The sequence below is a fragment of the Uranotaenia lowii genome, chromosome 3, assembly GCF_029784155.1.
Source record: "Uranotaenia lowii strain MFRU-FL chromosome 3, ASM2978415v1, whole genome shotgun sequence".
NCBI lineage: Eukaryota > Metazoa > Arthropoda > Insecta > Diptera > Culicidae > Uranotaenia > Uranotaenia lowii.
This window is the reverse complement of record NC_073693.1, coordinates 173331254-173348475: the sequence shown is the minus strand read 5'-3', so window position 1 is coordinate 173348475 and position 17222 is coordinate 173331254. Positions and strand designations below refer to the sequence as shown.

Below are 17222 nucleotides of genomic sequence, written 5' to 3'. Positions count from 1 at the left end.
TACGCGACGTAGATAGTTATGGTAACAACGTTCACTGGCTTTTTTATAAACGGAGTTAAGTTTACGATATATATCCTTAGTATGCGATGATTTATGCTTCTTGTAGTTTCGAAGAGCACATCTTTTTGCCGTCTTCAGTTGTCGCAGCTCAGTCGTGATCCAAGGGATTCGCATATTTCTGCTGTTAGAGCGTTTTGGGACGTGGCGATCGATGACGTAATTCAGAATGTGTGAAAAGGTATCAGCGGCAGCGTTGGGATTAGAAAGATCAAGCTCAGATACCCAGTCGATAGTGCCTAGAATGTGAGAGATGTCATCGAAGTTGGCGTTCTTAAAGTCGAGGTAGAAGGTCACTGGTTTTTCTACTGCAGCGTTCAGCCTAGTTACTTCGAGTGATGCCATGAGAGCAGGGTGATGTGGGACTACTTTAACAAGCGGTGCAGGAGCGACTTCGATGGTCGGTAAACGAGGTCCGTCATTGGCAAAGCAGAGGTCCAGCGTACGACCGTATTCGTTCACCACATCGTTGATCTGGCGCAAGGTCGCTGCACTCAGGGAGTCCAATATGATGTTTGAAGGCGCCGAAAAAGTAGAGCGTGCTGGGTCTGGGTACAGAAAGCTGCCATGGATGGAGCACCACTTCAAACCGGGCATATTGAAGTCGCCAATGACTAGTAAGTCATCTTCAGGAGCGCAGAAGGAGCTAACTTCGAAGATGCAGCGAGAAAACGACTCGGCGAGGGCAACATCTCTTGAGCGATCGGGTGGCAGATACACTACACATACGTACAATTTCCGGTCTACAAGATCAATGCGAATCCATACAAGTTCCAGATCGCACCAGGAATTGTTGTCGATGAACTGCGCTGGAAGATTCGACTTCACGGCAAGTAGTACCCCGCCTCCACTGGACTTTTTGCTGTTTCGGGCGCTACGGTCACAGCGGAACACTGCGTAATCAGGGCCGAAGATCTGACTTGATAGTGTGCGGTCATTCAGCCATGTTTCCGTGAAGGCGAGTGATTATTGAAGCTTTGACAAATTCCAGGATTGTCTTCAATACGTTTATTATTTTCTTGCAGACAAAGTGAAGTTTTAATCTTGGATCTACCTAAAATATTGTTGATGTGCTTCCAAAGCTTCGAGTTAGGAGTTAGGAGTATTGTTCAAGATGGAGGAGTAGTAGTTTTGTTTACATTTTCTTTTATGCATTTTAACTTTATTGGAAACATGAGCGAGCATATCTTTCAGATGGGAGTTACCAGGATCACGTTTCAGGCGTTTAAGATAATTATTTTTTATTTTTATTAAGGTCCAAAGATCAAAAGTCATCCATGGACAGCTATTTTCTTTGAGACTAGCACCTTATACAACTTTTTTAGTACAAATTTCAAGCAAAGAGTTGTAGGTTGAAATGATATTTTGTAAACAGAGATTAGCATCTTCAATAGCAACAATAGTCTGCAAGTAGTTTCGGAATTGTTCGCCAAGTTTTCTGTGATCAATTAAATACTTTTCTAAGAAGATTTTATTTTTCTCAGCCAAAAGTTTGAAAGTAGTTATAACCTGCAAGTGGTCACTGGCATCTGTATAAATCGTGTCATTTTTCAATCTTTGAAGAACAGCAATCTTACAAATCACATGATCCAAAATGTTTTGACTTTTGGGCCTGGTTACAAAAGTATTTGAGCATTCAAATCCAAAAGACTCGAACAGAGTTTTATATTTCACAGTGCTGTTATTATTCTTCAGGTTCACTGGAACATTTATATCACCTACAATAAAACACGAATTGTTGACAGGTACAGATGACAATAACAATTCTAAATAATCACAAAAATCGTTGAATGGGAATGAAGGTGGCCTGTATATACCGTGTACGTCTATAAATTGCCCATTTATAAAGAGCTCTGTACTGATAGTGTGAAGGCCATCATGATTCAAATTGTTTTTAATTTTAAATTTTAAGTTTTCGTTTATGTACATTGCAAGACCACCGTGTGGCTGGTTCCTGCAAGAGAAAATTGAATTGAAACCCGGAATATTATAAAGTGAAGAATTTTGGTCGACAATCCACGTTTCACAAATCACAATTACATCGATTTCAGCTTTTATATGTTCAATAGTTTGTAAAATCATATCAAATTTTTCTAAGTTATTCATACTACAAATATTCCATTGAAAAATTCTTAAGTTCTTAGTTCTAGGTGCAAAAGTAGATAAGTTAAATTCGTCTATATTGTTGTGCAAATTGTTGGTTGAATCGAACATTATAAAAAAAGACAAAACAATACAAAAAAAATCATGCAACTAAATAATGATCCCCTCACAACCTTTAAATTGCGTGATTCAAGTTATGTATTTTGCTTCCAAAATAATATTTTTCACAGAGTTTATTCAAATAAACTGACTGATGAGTGATGTGTTTCTATGGAAAAAATAACTATTCGAGTTTTTTCTTTTTGATTTTAAATGAAGAATTCCTAAATTTTCCTGGATTTTTCTCAGATTTTGGGTTGTGAATTTTGAAATCGAATGCCCGGATTTTGCAAGGTTTTTAGATCAATTAGACTGGATTTGCCCTGCTAGGAAAAGTGCGGAAAAATTTCTGGTAATCTTAGGTTAGAATCATTTCCAGAGTTTTAGTTCCAATTTTTTTTTAATCTGAATTTGTTGCCTGTGACTGGATTGAAGAAACTGTATCCAGTTTATTATTCTTGATATTCAGTTTGGTTCATCATTGGGACATAATTCTGATTCGAATCTTTGTTTAGCATTTTGATCAATTTTCCATGTTCGAAACTCATCATTTCGAAATAACAAAAGAAAATATTCAAAGTAACAAATCATTTTTTAAATTTGGATTTGAAACCTTTATTCTTAATTCTCGTAAATTTCTAAAATTGGTTTCACCAGTTATTTTTGAATTTACAAAAACATGCGATTTTCTCCCTATTCGAAAAGAGGAGTAAGTTGTAAGCTTTGTTTTTAATTAAAAATCAAATGAAAACGTTTGAAAATTTATATAAATTTTCCATTTTACATCAAAACATAATAGTGATCTAGAATTGAAATATCAGAGTTTCATCATTCGGGATTTACATTCCGATCTATTAGTCGAATTACACAAACAATAGAAGAAAAAAAATCCTATATAAAATAAAAGATTCAAAATTCAAAAAAGAAATTTCTGGTTAAGGATCCTGTCCGACAAAATGAAAAAAAAATTGAAGCGACAGGGTTGTTTTATGTGAAAGTTTAACTTTTTTCCTTTGTATAGATATTGTTTCAGTGTTATTTTTATGGAAATTTCATGATAATTTTTGGAAATAAAAAAACTGACATTTTCTAGCCTGTACAGAACAGATGGTAAAAACCCAATCAAATGAATAAGTTTGAAGAAAAAAAAACATTGAGACAGTGGGAAGACCTAGGGAATTGCATGAAGGTAAAATTTCATTTGTTTTCTGGCCAAAACATATTGAGAAATGTTTATATTTTTTGCCCCTAAATGTATGCAGCAACATTGTCCATCTTCTGGGTATATTTGGTTTTTGAAATAAAACGTTGAAAAATTAGATTGAGTCCTAACAAAAAATTACTGTTATTGATGTTTTAAGCCTTATGTGCTAAATGGCATCAAAACAATAATTTTTAAGGTGTTGAGATACGTAAAAACCATAATGATCATTACCGTAATCCGGGATAATATTGATCACTTTTTTCAATATTTTTCGATTATTTTGCCTGTTAAGAGGAATGTGGCATGTTCCATATTTTTAAAACCAGACTCCTTTGAACGTAAAACATGGTTGCAGAAATTTATTGGACTACTTCAAATTTGATTTAAAAATCGATGTCGTCGCTGTTCAGGAATTGATACTTTGGGGTTACATTGATCAGTCTTCATTTTTACGGTTTTAACGAGTTTTCTTGATCATAATGGATAAAAAACAGCTTCATAATTGTTTACAAATTCTAATATATCAATTTTACCTTGCTTTTCAACGTTTACTTTTAAACACATTTATAATCGAAAAAACAATGATGCTGCATACATCTAGGGGCATAAACTTTGGTTTTAGCTTCAAAATACAAATGAAATTTCACCTCCATACATTCCCCTAGGCCCTCCCGCTTTTTCCATTTTCATTTTTTCTTCAAAGTTAATCGATTGAAAGGGTTCCCATCCATTTGTCCAATACGAGCTTAATCTTGGAAAATGTCCTTACTTTTTGAATATCAAAAATTTATCATAAAATGACTATAAAAATAGCACTATAACTATACATTTACAAAGAATTAAAGTTGTTCTTTCACATTCAACCACCCGTTTGCTTCTTAATACTTTTTGGTATCATCAGGAGAGTTGTTTGTTTGAGCCTTGGAAAAAATAGATTTTTTAAGATTTTGAAATTACATTTTTACTAACAGAAAACAATTTCAAATACGAACCAAATTTTGTCTTTTTGATACTCAATTAATAGGCTATCAAACGTAGAAAACAGTTTTCAAAAATTCAAACTATGATTGATTGATTGATTGATTGATTGATTGATGATAATGTGGGAAAATGGACCTAAAATCCCAAAACAATCGAAGCCGTAGGTTTAATCTTTCAAATTATACTTGTCTTGAGCGAAAGTTTCTCAAGAGTTTAAATCTGGCTCTCAGATTTGACCGGAGACATCTGAGTGGTGTAACAAAAAACAATCATAATTTCGTGAAAATGAATATGAGCAAAAATTTTTTTCGTACAACTGTTCATAGGAAACATATTACTTTTAAGAATAGGAAAGTTTCATTGAGAATTTGTAAGTTTTACATGAGTTACAAGCTCTTTAATAAGCTTTTTTCCATAAAAAAAACTAATATTATGATCAATTAGTTTTTTGAAAAGCTAAATTCTTATACGAAAGTGAATATCTCCGGCATTCATTAGTCGATCGAGTCTAGGTAAATAACAAAGTCTTGTTTTCATGAATAATGGCGAGCGTTATTTGCTATGTCAGTTTAACTGTGCTTAAGTTGATGCGAGCTGGGAGCTTTGTGTGTTGCACGGAATGCGAGCTAAGCTAAGTGTGCTTCAAAATATATCGAAATAAGTAAATTAATTCGCCTGATTTTTTTTTATCTACATACATCTATCATATGCGAGTGAGTGTGTTGTGGAATGAAACAATAACAGGTTGGAATGCTGGTTCTATGCAATCTAAGCGGACAGCGCCACGTGTAAATTATTCAGATACGACGTATTTAAGATTGGTCTGTCCTATAAGGCAATCTTTCATAAAGTCTATGTGTTTGAATGTCAAGGTAAAAACATTATTGGAAATGTTATCACATGCAAGTTTGAGCGGAAAATCCAATGCTTGGGAGCCATTGAGAATGCATATAAAATATTTGATTGTTTTAACTTTTTCGGAGAGAAGGGTGAATGTGTGGGGCACCTTCATATGAAAAGCGTAGTGCATATTATATGATACCTCTACGGGCACAATGGACCTCTGCTGTACCTATGCACCGCAGACATGTATACATCGGCACTTTGGCATTATTTGGTTAGCACACATGTGTCGTAGGAACAGATTCGAAGACATGAGAGCACAGGAAATTGAAGAGTTTTTACAAGACACAGTTGTAGATGACGACGCTCTATTTGATTTTTAAAAGAGTAAGGAGATTTACATACATTCATATACCAGGACATTTAGGCCATAATAATTCGGTTAATTTTTTCATAAGTTTGATGACTTTAACATATAAATTATTAAAAAAAAATTATAGTACTCTAAACATTGAGAAAATTAACAATTTTAATTTCAATTTTAGTTATAACGAACGAAGCTTTTGAATAATTCGCTGTTGTGGGTATTACATATTATTTAGATGTTTATTGCATACTCAAAGGCGCTAATTGCGAATAAGGCTTTCTGAAACCTGAATATATTGAATAAATTGCTATATTTTACTTATTGAAAAATATTACCAATCCAATAATTAACAAAAAAGAAGAGTACGCTCATACTCAACCAGCGGAAATGAGATTCGAATTGTATTGCACAAAATTGAGCAAGTCAGACTACATGTGAAACATGTAAAGTATATGGTAGATCATATCGGACAATTCGAAATCAGAAAATTTTGTTTTTCTAGCTCTTCAAACTGATTAAAAACATAATACGTGGTTTCATATAAAAGTGATACCTAGTAGTTAGTTTATTTTACAAAAATGCCAATACAAAAAGAAGCAGGTAAAAATTTAACTTTCGGGCTACATATTTATATTAACAATGGTCGATTATATGGAGCTACTGCCGAAGTTTGTAGGTAGTAATCACCACTCGATTTTTTGCTATAAACACCCAACAGGTTTTGCTCATTCAAAAAGCACAACTTAAGCATAAATGATGCATATGATCCGCATTTTCGGCTCTTAAACTGTATCGCTGGGTTCAACGCATACCGGAACAATGACGTTGCATGCAAGTGGCTGCACATGATTTGATCGTAGAACTCAGCATCACTGGTCAATGGGAGTATGCAATTGGTCTGCGGAGAAGCTCCACCGTTGGGGTAGAAATTTTCATGTCCATCTCCGAATGCCACTCCAATTGTGCCCCTGGATGTGATGATTGTTTGAACAAATTTGGCATCACTGCGATCCAATCGATATCTTAATCCTCGGTCGATTGGCATAGTGAAACACGGTCCAGCCGGGTCCAGTCCATAGATTTTTGCAATTTGACCGCCTAGATTATTTCCTGTCTGGCCACTAATTTGTGCTCCCATACTATGGCCAACGAGTGTTATTTTCTCCAGTGGAATACCCGCTCCATTTATGTAACGGATAAATGTGGTAAGATAATCAGACACAAGTACGGTGTGATTAATTGCCGCTGTATAGTAATTAAACTGGGCAAGATGCGCCCAATTCACACCACACACATTGGTATCGGAGTAAGTCAGCACGTCTTGAGCCATATTTTGGAACCAATTGCGAGTAACGTTATCTAACCATCCGTGGGTGATAAAAGTGATAGAACCATTAAGATTGATTTTATCACTCAAATTTGGGTCATTCAAATATGTTTGTTTTAAAGTAGGAGATCCTCTGTAATTAAAAACTGTAAATTACAAATTTGATACGGAACGAAGAAAAAAAACTCATTTACCGTTTTCCACACCAAAATGTCACATCTTCTTCGATTGGAGCACTGGAAGCCCCACGCAAAAGGGCTTTCATGTCGTTCATCACAGCTCCGAAAACAGCATCAATGGAATCGGCCAAATCGTAATCCACACTCGAGTCAAAAATATTCAACAATCCACTATGCGCTTGGTGACATAGCACCAAAACGAGAAGAGCTGTGAATTTTCCCGCCATGGTCATCGTTCTTTGAGCCACGACTGCTTATCTGCATCTAATCGACTCGAAGGGCTCAGTATAACAATTTATAGGTACACAAAACCGATAGCAGCATCGCAAATAGCACGTCCAAATAATTATTACCAGTGGGTCTGTTCATGAAACATTGCATTGTACGCCGCGGGATGGACTGCGATCATCAACGAAAACAGTTGTTGATGATAACAATATGCCTTCAAAGCATTTCGTACGCTCGTCACACGGTCGGCCCCAAAAATTTGATGATGCGCATTTGTATAAATAGATGCGTACCGAAAACTGTCACAGTTTCCGAACTATTTCATGAGTTTTCTAATGCATCTTCGACGAACCATGAGGTTTAGCTCTAGATATAGACTATCCTATAGTCTAACATGCATTATAAATTTATAGATACCCACGGCCTAACAAAAAGTTTGATTCATTGATCATTTTTCGAACTTTGCTACAATACGAAAACAACACATTTTTGAAGAAAACTCTTTTGAAGCTCTTTGACGAATTTAAAAGAAATTTAAAAAAAATGAATAAACTTAAAAAACTGAGCCAATCATCTACAAACATATCCACTTTTTGCAGTACAACACATTTTTGAAGAAAATACTGTTGCAGCTCTTGTACGAATTCAAAACAAATTTCAAAACAATAAATAACCTTAAAAAAACTGAGAAAATCATCTACAAACATATCCACTTTTTGCAGTAAATATCTACTACGTTGAGATATGCAGAAAATTCCATAGTCAGTAAGTTTCGTCGCTTGAAAATAACCGTCTCAAATATTTCCAGATGTTGTCTACAAATTTCTAGAATTGTTATCATCATTCTGATCACAGAGGAAAACTTTCGGATGAATGGTTGTATTGTTGGCTTTAATTCGAAACGATATGTTAGAAACTTAAGTAATAAAATAGGCTATGAAGATTGTGAATTAAATATATCCAACGTGAGGAGAGTTCTACTTCAAATTAGATCACATCAGTGTAAACTTGTTGAAGATATGAACATATATTATCCATTTAAAAAGCAACTGAACGAAAATGTAGAACAAAGTATTTGAATGATTGAACAGCAGAGGCCCGCATATCCGAGCTCCGCTTATTCGAGTTTTCACGTTATCCGAGCCATCGGATTTTTACAAAATCCTCATATTTACCGAACTATGTGTAGAGAATATTGATAGTAAGACAGTTATGATGATAATACTGATTATGTACTTATGAAAAAGAACCGATTTAACAAAAATGATAATTAATCATAAATCCAGCAAAAAAAAAACTCGAATCTAAAAAGTGTGACTGGCAACTATGACGTTGAACGAGAGAAATGAATGTCGAGAGTAAAAGAGAACCTGAGTAAAAAGAACGCTACAGTTGAGATGAATGTGTGTTTGTGATAGGGAATTTCTTGGAGAGTAAATGCTTTGAGATCGGTCTAGATAAAAAGTCAAAGTCAGTTAGTAAAGGATTGTTAAGAAGCGCAGATCATTTGTCTCGTCAGTAGTGATTAAATGAGATAAAAAAGGAAAGAACAGTCGAGTCTATAGATTTGAAAAGTGCGGTTTTTGAATATAATGTGCATCAGTCACGACAATGGCGTAGTTGGTAGGCGCGTAAGTATGTTTATCTCAGAAGCGTTATTTGAAGGAAATTAATAAAATAAAGTGAAGTTTGACTTGTTTGTGAAGTGTTTTGGAAGCTTCAAGATGGCGCCGAAATTATTATTCTTGCTGTTGTAAGAAGATGGTTCAGTAATCGGTGGTGAGTTATTTTTTGTAAGATTTGATGTTTTAATTAAAATGTGAGATTTTTGTGTGCACGAATGCGTGATTTATATTGTGAAGTAAATTTTTAAAATTGGTGCATCAGAATAATACCGTTGGAGTACTGATTGTCCGGAAGTTCCCCACTAGGGGGAATGACAGTCCCTAGTGGGTATAGTAAATTAAAAATAAAAGTAGAATAGTCCATTTGGGGTGATGAAAGTCCCCAATGGTCCCACTAGGGTGAATGACAGTCCCTAGTGGGTGAAATTTATTAAAAATTAAGTAAAATAGTCCATTTGGGGTGATGAAAGTCCCCAATGGTCCCACTAGGGTGAATGACAGTCCCTAGTGGGTGTAGTAATTTGAAAATAAAAGTAAAATAGTCCATTTGGGGTGATGAAAGTCCCCAATGGTCCCACTAGGGTGAATGACAGTCCCTAGTGGGTGAAATTTATTAAAAATTAAGTAAAATAGTCCATTTGGGGTGATGAAAGTCCCCAATGGTCCCACTAGGGTGAATGACAGTCCCTAGTGGGTGTAGTAATTTGAAAATAAAAGTAAAATAGTCCATTTGGGGTGATGAAAGTCCCCAATGGTCCCACTAGGGTGAATGACAGTCCCTAGTGGGTGAAATTTATTAAAAATTAAGTAAAATAGTCCATTTGGGGTGATAATAGTCCCCAATGGTCCCACTAGGGTGAATGACAGTCCCTAGTGGGTGTAGTAATTTGAAAATAAAAGTAAAATAGTACATTTGGGGTAGTAAAAGTCCTCAATGGTCCCACTAGGGTGAATGACAGTCCCTAGTGGGTGAAATTTATTAAAAATTAAGTAAAATAGTCCATTTGGGGTGATGAAAGTCCCCCAACGAGTGACGAATAAACAGTAAATAGTAGAATGTTCACAGTAAAAAGTAGAGATAAAAAAAAAATCAGTATAAAGTAAAATTTTGAAAAGTGAAGAGTAAGGCATAAGAAAAAAAGTCAAGAGTAAAGAGTAGAAAGCAAAAATAAAAGAGTTAAGTGTAGAGCGTTGGAACTAATGAATAAGGATTGAATAGTACAGAATAAGTGGTAAACAAAGTCAAAAGTAAAGAGTAAGAGAGAAGAGAGAGAAGAAAAAAAAGAGTACTGAGTGAATAATGAAAAGAAAAATAAAAGAATAAAGAGTAAAAAAATACTTAAAGAGTTGATAGTTACGATGTAAGTGTAACGAGTTTATAATTAAGAGTAAAATGTATAGAGTAAAATGTAAAGACTGAAAATTAAACATAAAAAATTGACGAATTGGTAATAAAGACCCTAATAGGATTGTACCGTGAAAAAACCGTGAATTTCATTTTCACAGATCATAAATTGTATGGTTTACACAATGATTATTATCGTCTTCGATACCGTGAACGTACATTGAAATTCATATTTTTCGACCATAGATTTCATTGTTTTGACGAAAATAACCATGAAAAAGGGGTATTGTTATGCAGCGTGACCATGAAAAAAATGGCGATTTTCCATACATTGGGAAGCCCAAAAATATAAAGTTCATGGTTCTTTCAGCTTCCAATTTTTCATGGTAAAACCATGAAAACCCGATAATATTCAATGTTTACCCACTGAAATAAAAATCTTTGATCATGGGGGGATTTTTTTTTTCTTGATTCTAATTACGTCATCATTGTCAAAGATTTGTTTGATTAAAAAAGCGAATGTATTCATTTATTTATGTCATTTATTTAAAAAAATCTCAACATTTTACTTACACACTCAACCACACTGTGATTATTCGGTGGACTGAAATGTCTTGCACACCAGCATCTCGTAGCCACTTCCGGAATCCATTGGCCACCGTGTCACGAGCCGCTCGCAGTGTTGAGTTATTTTGCTAGAATATAAAAAAAAAAGATGTTAAAAATATTTACCTACATTTACCTTTGATATTAACTCACCGTTGCGCCCATCTTCGAAGACTCGATTGTAATTTTATTATATAAAACCACGAAAACCGAGCTGGTGCCGACCGCTCGAAAATGATTGAAGAGAAAAAAAACACGTGCCGCACGACGGTCAAAATATCAACCGTACACGAAAAACTTAAAGAGTGTAAATTCATTATTTATTCACGCTTGGATGTTCTTTTTACCATGAAGTACATGGTCACATTAATATTCAATGGGAAATGAACGTGATATCATGGTTCTGTGCTATTCGGGGAGTAAAGAGTTAAAAAAAAATGTAAAGAGTGAACAGTAAACACTGAAAATTAGAGTGTAGAAAGTGAAGAATAAACAATTATAGAAGAATAGTTGATGAGTGAAGAGATGAACAATTAACAGAAAAAAAAAATTCAAAGCGAAAATAAAGAGTAAAGAATGGAGGGTAAGAGGCAAAAAGAAAATAGTAGTGAGTAATGAATTAAAAGTTATGCGAAAAGAATGAAAGTAAAGCTTGATAATTTGAAAATAAATATTTTAGCTTAGATAGAAAAAGGTGATAAGTTAAAAGTATAAAGTGAAATTTTAAGAGTAAAAAGTAATAATTAAGGACTTGAAAGCATAAAGAGTTGAGCCTACAAAGAAAATAGTAATGGATGAAAAGTAAATAGTTGAATAGTAAGCAGTAATAAGTAGAAAGTAGTAAGTGACGGGTGAAGAATATTGAGTAAAGATCTAAGAGTAAAGAATAAAGAGTAAATATTCAAGAGAAAGAAGAAAAAAAATCATAAAAAGTTGAAGCTGAAGAGTAAAGGGTAAAGTATAAATAGTAAAATTAACCAGTTAAGAGTAAATATAAAAGATTCGAGAGTATATGAAAGTGTTAAATTTCCAGAGTTTAAGGCAAAAAAAAAAGTTGAAAGCAAAGAATGAAGAGTAAAGAGAAGAGTGTAAAGGGTAAAATGTAAAGAGTAATATATAAAAAAAGAGTAAAGTCTAAAGAAAAGAGTAAACAATGAATAATAAAGAGTTAATCTGCAAGAGTCAATAATAAAGAGTTGCAAATAAGAATAAAGAAATAAGAATAAAGAGTTAGGAGTTCAGAGTAAAAAGCAGAGAATAGAAATGGAAGAGTTAATGATATTAATAAAAATGAAAGAGCAAAGAATAAATATTAAGGAGTTAAGAGTAGAGAGTGGAAAGTATTATGAAAAGAGTATGGATTAAAGAGTGAAGATTAGATTATAAATGGAGCAAAGACCATGTTTGATATAAATTAAGTAATAAGGTTTAGAAAAATTAGTAAAAGAAATAAAAATATAAAGAATCAAGAGCAAGTTCGATGATAAAATCAAATAAAGAATTAAGCGGAAGTGTCAATAGTGGAGAGAAAAAATGTAAAGACACAAAAATCAAGGCAAGGAGTAAAGAGTGACGAATAAACAGTAAATAATAGAAAGTTAACAGTAAAAAGTAGAGAGTAAAAAAAAATCAGTATAAAGTAAAATTTTGAAAAGCACAAAAAAAAGTCAAGAGTAAAGAGAAGAATGCAAAAAAAAAAAGTTAAGTGTAGAGCGTTGAGATTAATGAATAAGGATTGAAGAGTAAAGAATAAGTGGTAAACAATGCCAAAAGCAAAGAGTAAGAGAGAAGAAGGAGAGAAAAAAGATTATTGAGTGAATAATGAAAACAAAAAAATAGAGTAAAAAAAAATGCTTAAAGAGTTGAGAGTTAAGCTTTAAGTGTAAAGAGTTAACAATTAAGAGTAAAATGTAAAGAGTAAAATGTATAGCGTAAAATGTAAAAACTAAAAATAAAACATCAAAAAGTGACGAGTTGGAAATAAAGAGTAAAGAGTAATAAATGTTAAGAGTAAACAGTAAACACTGAAAAGTAGAGTGTAGAAAGTGAAGAATAAACAATAATAGAATAATAGTTGATGAGTACAGAGATAAAAAATAAACAGAAAAAAAGTTCAAAGCGAAAATAAAGAGTAAAGAATGGAGTGTAAAAGGCAAAAAAATAGTAGTGAGTAATGAATTAAAAGTTATGCGAAAAGACTGAAAGTAAAGCTTAATAATTTGAGAATAAAAATTGAAGCTTAAAGAGAAAACGCTGAAAAGTGAAAAGTATAAAGTAAAATTTAAAAAGTTAAAAGTAATAAATAAGCACTTGAAAGCATAAAGAGTTGAGCGTACAAAGAAAATAGTAAAGAATGAGAAGTAAATAGTTGAATAGTAAGCAGTAGTAAGTAGAGAGTAGAAAGTGACGGGTAAAGAATATTAAATAAAGATCTAAGAGTTAAGAATAAAGGGTAAATATTCAACAGAAAGAAGAAAAAATCATGGAAAGTTAAAGATAAAGAGTAAAGGGTAATGAGTAAAGAGTAAATAAATAATTGTTAAGATGGAAGAGTGAAGAGTAAAATATAAAAAAAAAGTTATATGTAATGACTGAAAAGTGAACAGAGTCAAGAGTACCAAGTGAAAAATGGCAAGTAAACAGATAACAGTATTAATTAGAGTGTAGAAAATGAAGAATAAAGATTTAAGGGCGAAAGAGAAAAAATAAACAGAAAAAAGTGAAGCGTAATATAATACGGAGTAAAAAGTAATGAATGGAGAGTTCGAGGCAAAGAGAGATGGGTAATGAGTTGTAGGAATAAAGAGAAAAGATTCACGAGTTTACAGTAAAAGAATAAAGAGTAAGAAAAAAGAGAGGAAAATATAATAAAGAGTAAAAGTAAAAAGGACAGAGATAAGAGCAGTGAGTGTAATGAGTGGGTATAATAGGTGAATAATGAGTAAAGAGTAAAGAGAAAAAGGTTAAGCTTGTAGTAAAAATTTTACTTTGAAAAGAAAAGAGTAAAAAGTTAATCGTAAAGAGTAAAATTTAAACAGAAAAAAGTAATATGTAAAAACTAAAAAGTAAACAGTTCAGAGTTGAGATTGAAGAGTCATGACTCATGAGTATAAAAGATATATGAAAGAGTTAAATTTCCACAGTTTAGGGCAAAAAAAAAAAGTTGAAAGCAAAGAATGAAGAGTAAAGATCCAAGAGTTCAGAGTAAAGAGTAGAAAGTAAAGGGTAAAATGAAAAGTGTAATAGTAAAAAAAAAGAGTAAAGTCTAAAGAAAAGAGTAAACAATGAATAATAAAGAGTTAAACTCCAAGAGTCAAGAATAAAGAGTTGAAAATAAAACATAAAGAATAAAGAGTTAGGAGTTCAGAGTAAAAAGCAGAGGGTAGAAATGGAAGAGTTAATGTTCGAAGGAAAGAGATATTAATAAAAATGAAAAAAGAGCAAAGAATAAATATTAAGGAGTTAAAAGTAGAGAGTGAAAAGTAGGATGAAAAGAGTAGTTAAGTTTTAACAGTGAAGAGTAAAGAGTCAAAAGATCAAATATTGATTAAAAATATTGAAGGGTCAAGTTTCAAAAGTAAAGAGTAGAAAGTAAAAAAGTTTCACTTAAAAAAAAGTGAAGAATAAAATGAAGTTTAGAGAGTAGAGAGTAAAGAATGAAGCGTAAAGAGTTAAGAAAAAAAATATAAAGAACGAGTACTGTATTTAATTGTTGACAGTAGGAAAGGAAGGATAAAGAGTTTACAGTAAATACGGAAGAGATAAAAATAAAGAGTGAAAGAAGAAGGAAAAGAGTTAAGAGTAGTGAGAAAGACTAAAAAGTTGAAAAAAATTTGTAAAGAATTGAAAGTAAAAACTAATATAAGCAATGAGCATATAAAGAGTATTACAGCAATGAAAAATGATATTCTAGACTAAAGATTAAATGATGAAGAAGGCAAAGTAACGAATTAGTAAAAAGTGAACAGTGGAAAATTCAATGAAGAAAGATAGTAGATGAGAAGAATAAAAAGTCAACATCTAAGAGTAAAGTACAAAAGAAGTCATTGAAAAGTAAAGAACCAAAAATGTACAGTGAAGGGGTAAGAGCAATTATTGAAAAGAAGAGATTTCATAATAAAGATCATATTGTAGAGTAATGGATTAACAGTGTTAGGAGAGCAATGAAAAAGTTCAACTGTGTAAAAAAAAAGCTAAAAGAAAAAAATAGGGAGTAATGTATCGGTTTTATGGCATATTAAAAAAAAAGTACATGAACACATGTTTTTTTTCAATTTACAAACACCACATTATAGCACTTCATGGAATAGTTAACAATTTTATTTAAGGAAATGACTAGTAGGAGTACAGGTGGAGGCGAATGTAGAGAATATTGATAGTAAGACAGTTATGATGATAATACTGATTATGTACTTATGAAAAAGAACCGATTTAACAAAAATGATAATTAATCATAAATCCAGCAAAAAAAAAACTCGAATCTAAAAAGTGTGACTGGCAACTATGACGTTGAACGAGAGAAATGAATGTCGAGAGTAAAAGAGAACCTGAGTAAAAAGAACGCTACAGTTGAGATGAATGTGTGTTTGTGATAGGGAATTTCTTGGAGAGTAAATGCTTTGAGATCGGTCTAGATAAAAAGTCAAAGTCAGTTAGTAAAGGATTGTTAAGAAGCGCAGATCATTTGTCTCGTCAGTAGTGATTAAATGAGATAAAAAAGGAAAGAACAGTCGAGTCTATAGATTTGAAAAGTGCGGTTTTTGAATATAATGTGCATCAGTCACGACACTATGCGCCTGTGAGATATGCAAAATTATAGCAAAAAGATTATGTTTATATATCATGTATTTTGTGTTAACCGAGATTACACTTATCCGAAGCGAGCCTTCCCTCGATCAATTCGGATCAGCGGGGTTCTAGTGAGACATTCCACCATGATGTAAAATCGCTTTTTCGGACTTTTCTAAACTGTTATCATTCTATAAATCAACCTATTTAATTGGAAATAAAAAAAAAATAGTGGCAAATGGTCGCAAGTTAAATTTCTTCAAAATAAAAATCATTTGATCATTGAAATGTTTAAATTGTTTGTGTTGTGATCGATTACTTTTGCGACTTGAATTCATACTAGAACTGACCATTAAGTACTTCAGTACATATCACTTTGATTTACTGTTCTCTCTGTGAAAATTGGAGATCGCGATGTCTTCAAATAAGTTGTAGAGAAAAGAAATTACCCACAATTTGATGTTCATAACTTCTCTATTGAACAACAACGAACAAAGTTATGTCTCTTTAAAGTTGTGACTTGAATTCACTTAGTTCAAACATAACAGGGTAGTAGACTAAGTTCACGTCACGAAATTTCAAGTTATCCCGAATCATTCTTCAGAACCTTCAAATTTTTTGTACACTTTTAAAAGTGATGTTTTGTTATTCCGATTTAAACAATCATACATTTTCAATATCTTTTCTTTAATTTTCCTTATTTTGACTGGCACTTGAATAGCAACATATTGAGGAATCATACGTTGAAATTACTACTGTTTTTCACAGTTTTAATTTGAAGATTCAGCAAAAAAAATTATTGTTGTTTTTCAATATTTCTATTTTTAAATTGAAAATAACGAAACAATAAAAGATCAACAAAATTATGTTCGATTTGAAAAAAATCTGACCATCTGGAGGGTCAGAACAGCTTTCAGAGCATATTGTCCCTAGAAATTTTACAACAAATCCAATTTTGTGACGTGAATTCACTGATTTGCGCTGTTATAGCTCAGCTGGATTCCAACAGATTTCTATAAAATTTGGTGTTTCAGAACCGTCTCATAATTTTCAAAGAAGATCTAATATTTTTTGCTGATAAATGTCAAAGTTTTTGCGTCAAATTAATAGTTTTTTTTTGACGTAAATTCCCTCATTTTCAACTGTTTTTGTTTGCTTTTTGACACAATTCCATTTGATGAAAAAATTTTTTTTTATCTACACAACGAAGAAGTAATCGTAGACATATGAGTTGCATGTTACCCCAGTTCTACAGTAATCTAACAAAATCCATGCGCCTGGGTGATATGCAGCACCGGAGCAAAAGGATAGGGTTTTCAACGTTTTTCGCGTAATCCGAGGTTTCACTCATACGATGTTGTCCTTCCCCTGACAACCTCGAATAAGCGGGTTCTACTGTTTTATCTCTGGAATTTATTACTGTCTAATCAGAGGGACTTAGAAGTTGAGCAATCCTCTCACTTCTTGGTC

The 17222-nt window shown here is 32.8% G+C and overlaps 2 protein-coding genes across 2 annotated transcripts in view; one reads left to right on the top strand and one right to left on the bottom strand.

Annotated features, from left to right (window-relative positions):
• The window catches only part of LOC129752853 (cell adhesion molecule Dscam2), a 507703-nt gene that overhangs the window by 232526 nt on the left and 257955 nt on the right, over positions 1 to 17222 (top strand). The gene's annotated exons all lie outside the window — the stretch shown is intronic.
• LOC129756904 (lipase member I-like) lies at positions 6189 to 7440 on the bottom strand. Its single transcript, XM_055753955.1, has 2 exons — positions 7176 to 7440; positions 6189 to 7114 (listed from the first exon to the last, which is right to left on the bottom strand). Exons 1-2 carry the CDS (start codon positions 7391 to 7393, stop codon positions 6283 to 6285), a joined length of 1050 nt encoding a protein of 349 aa, XP_055609930.1. The 5' UTR covers positions 7394 to 7440; the 3' UTR covers positions 6189 to 6282.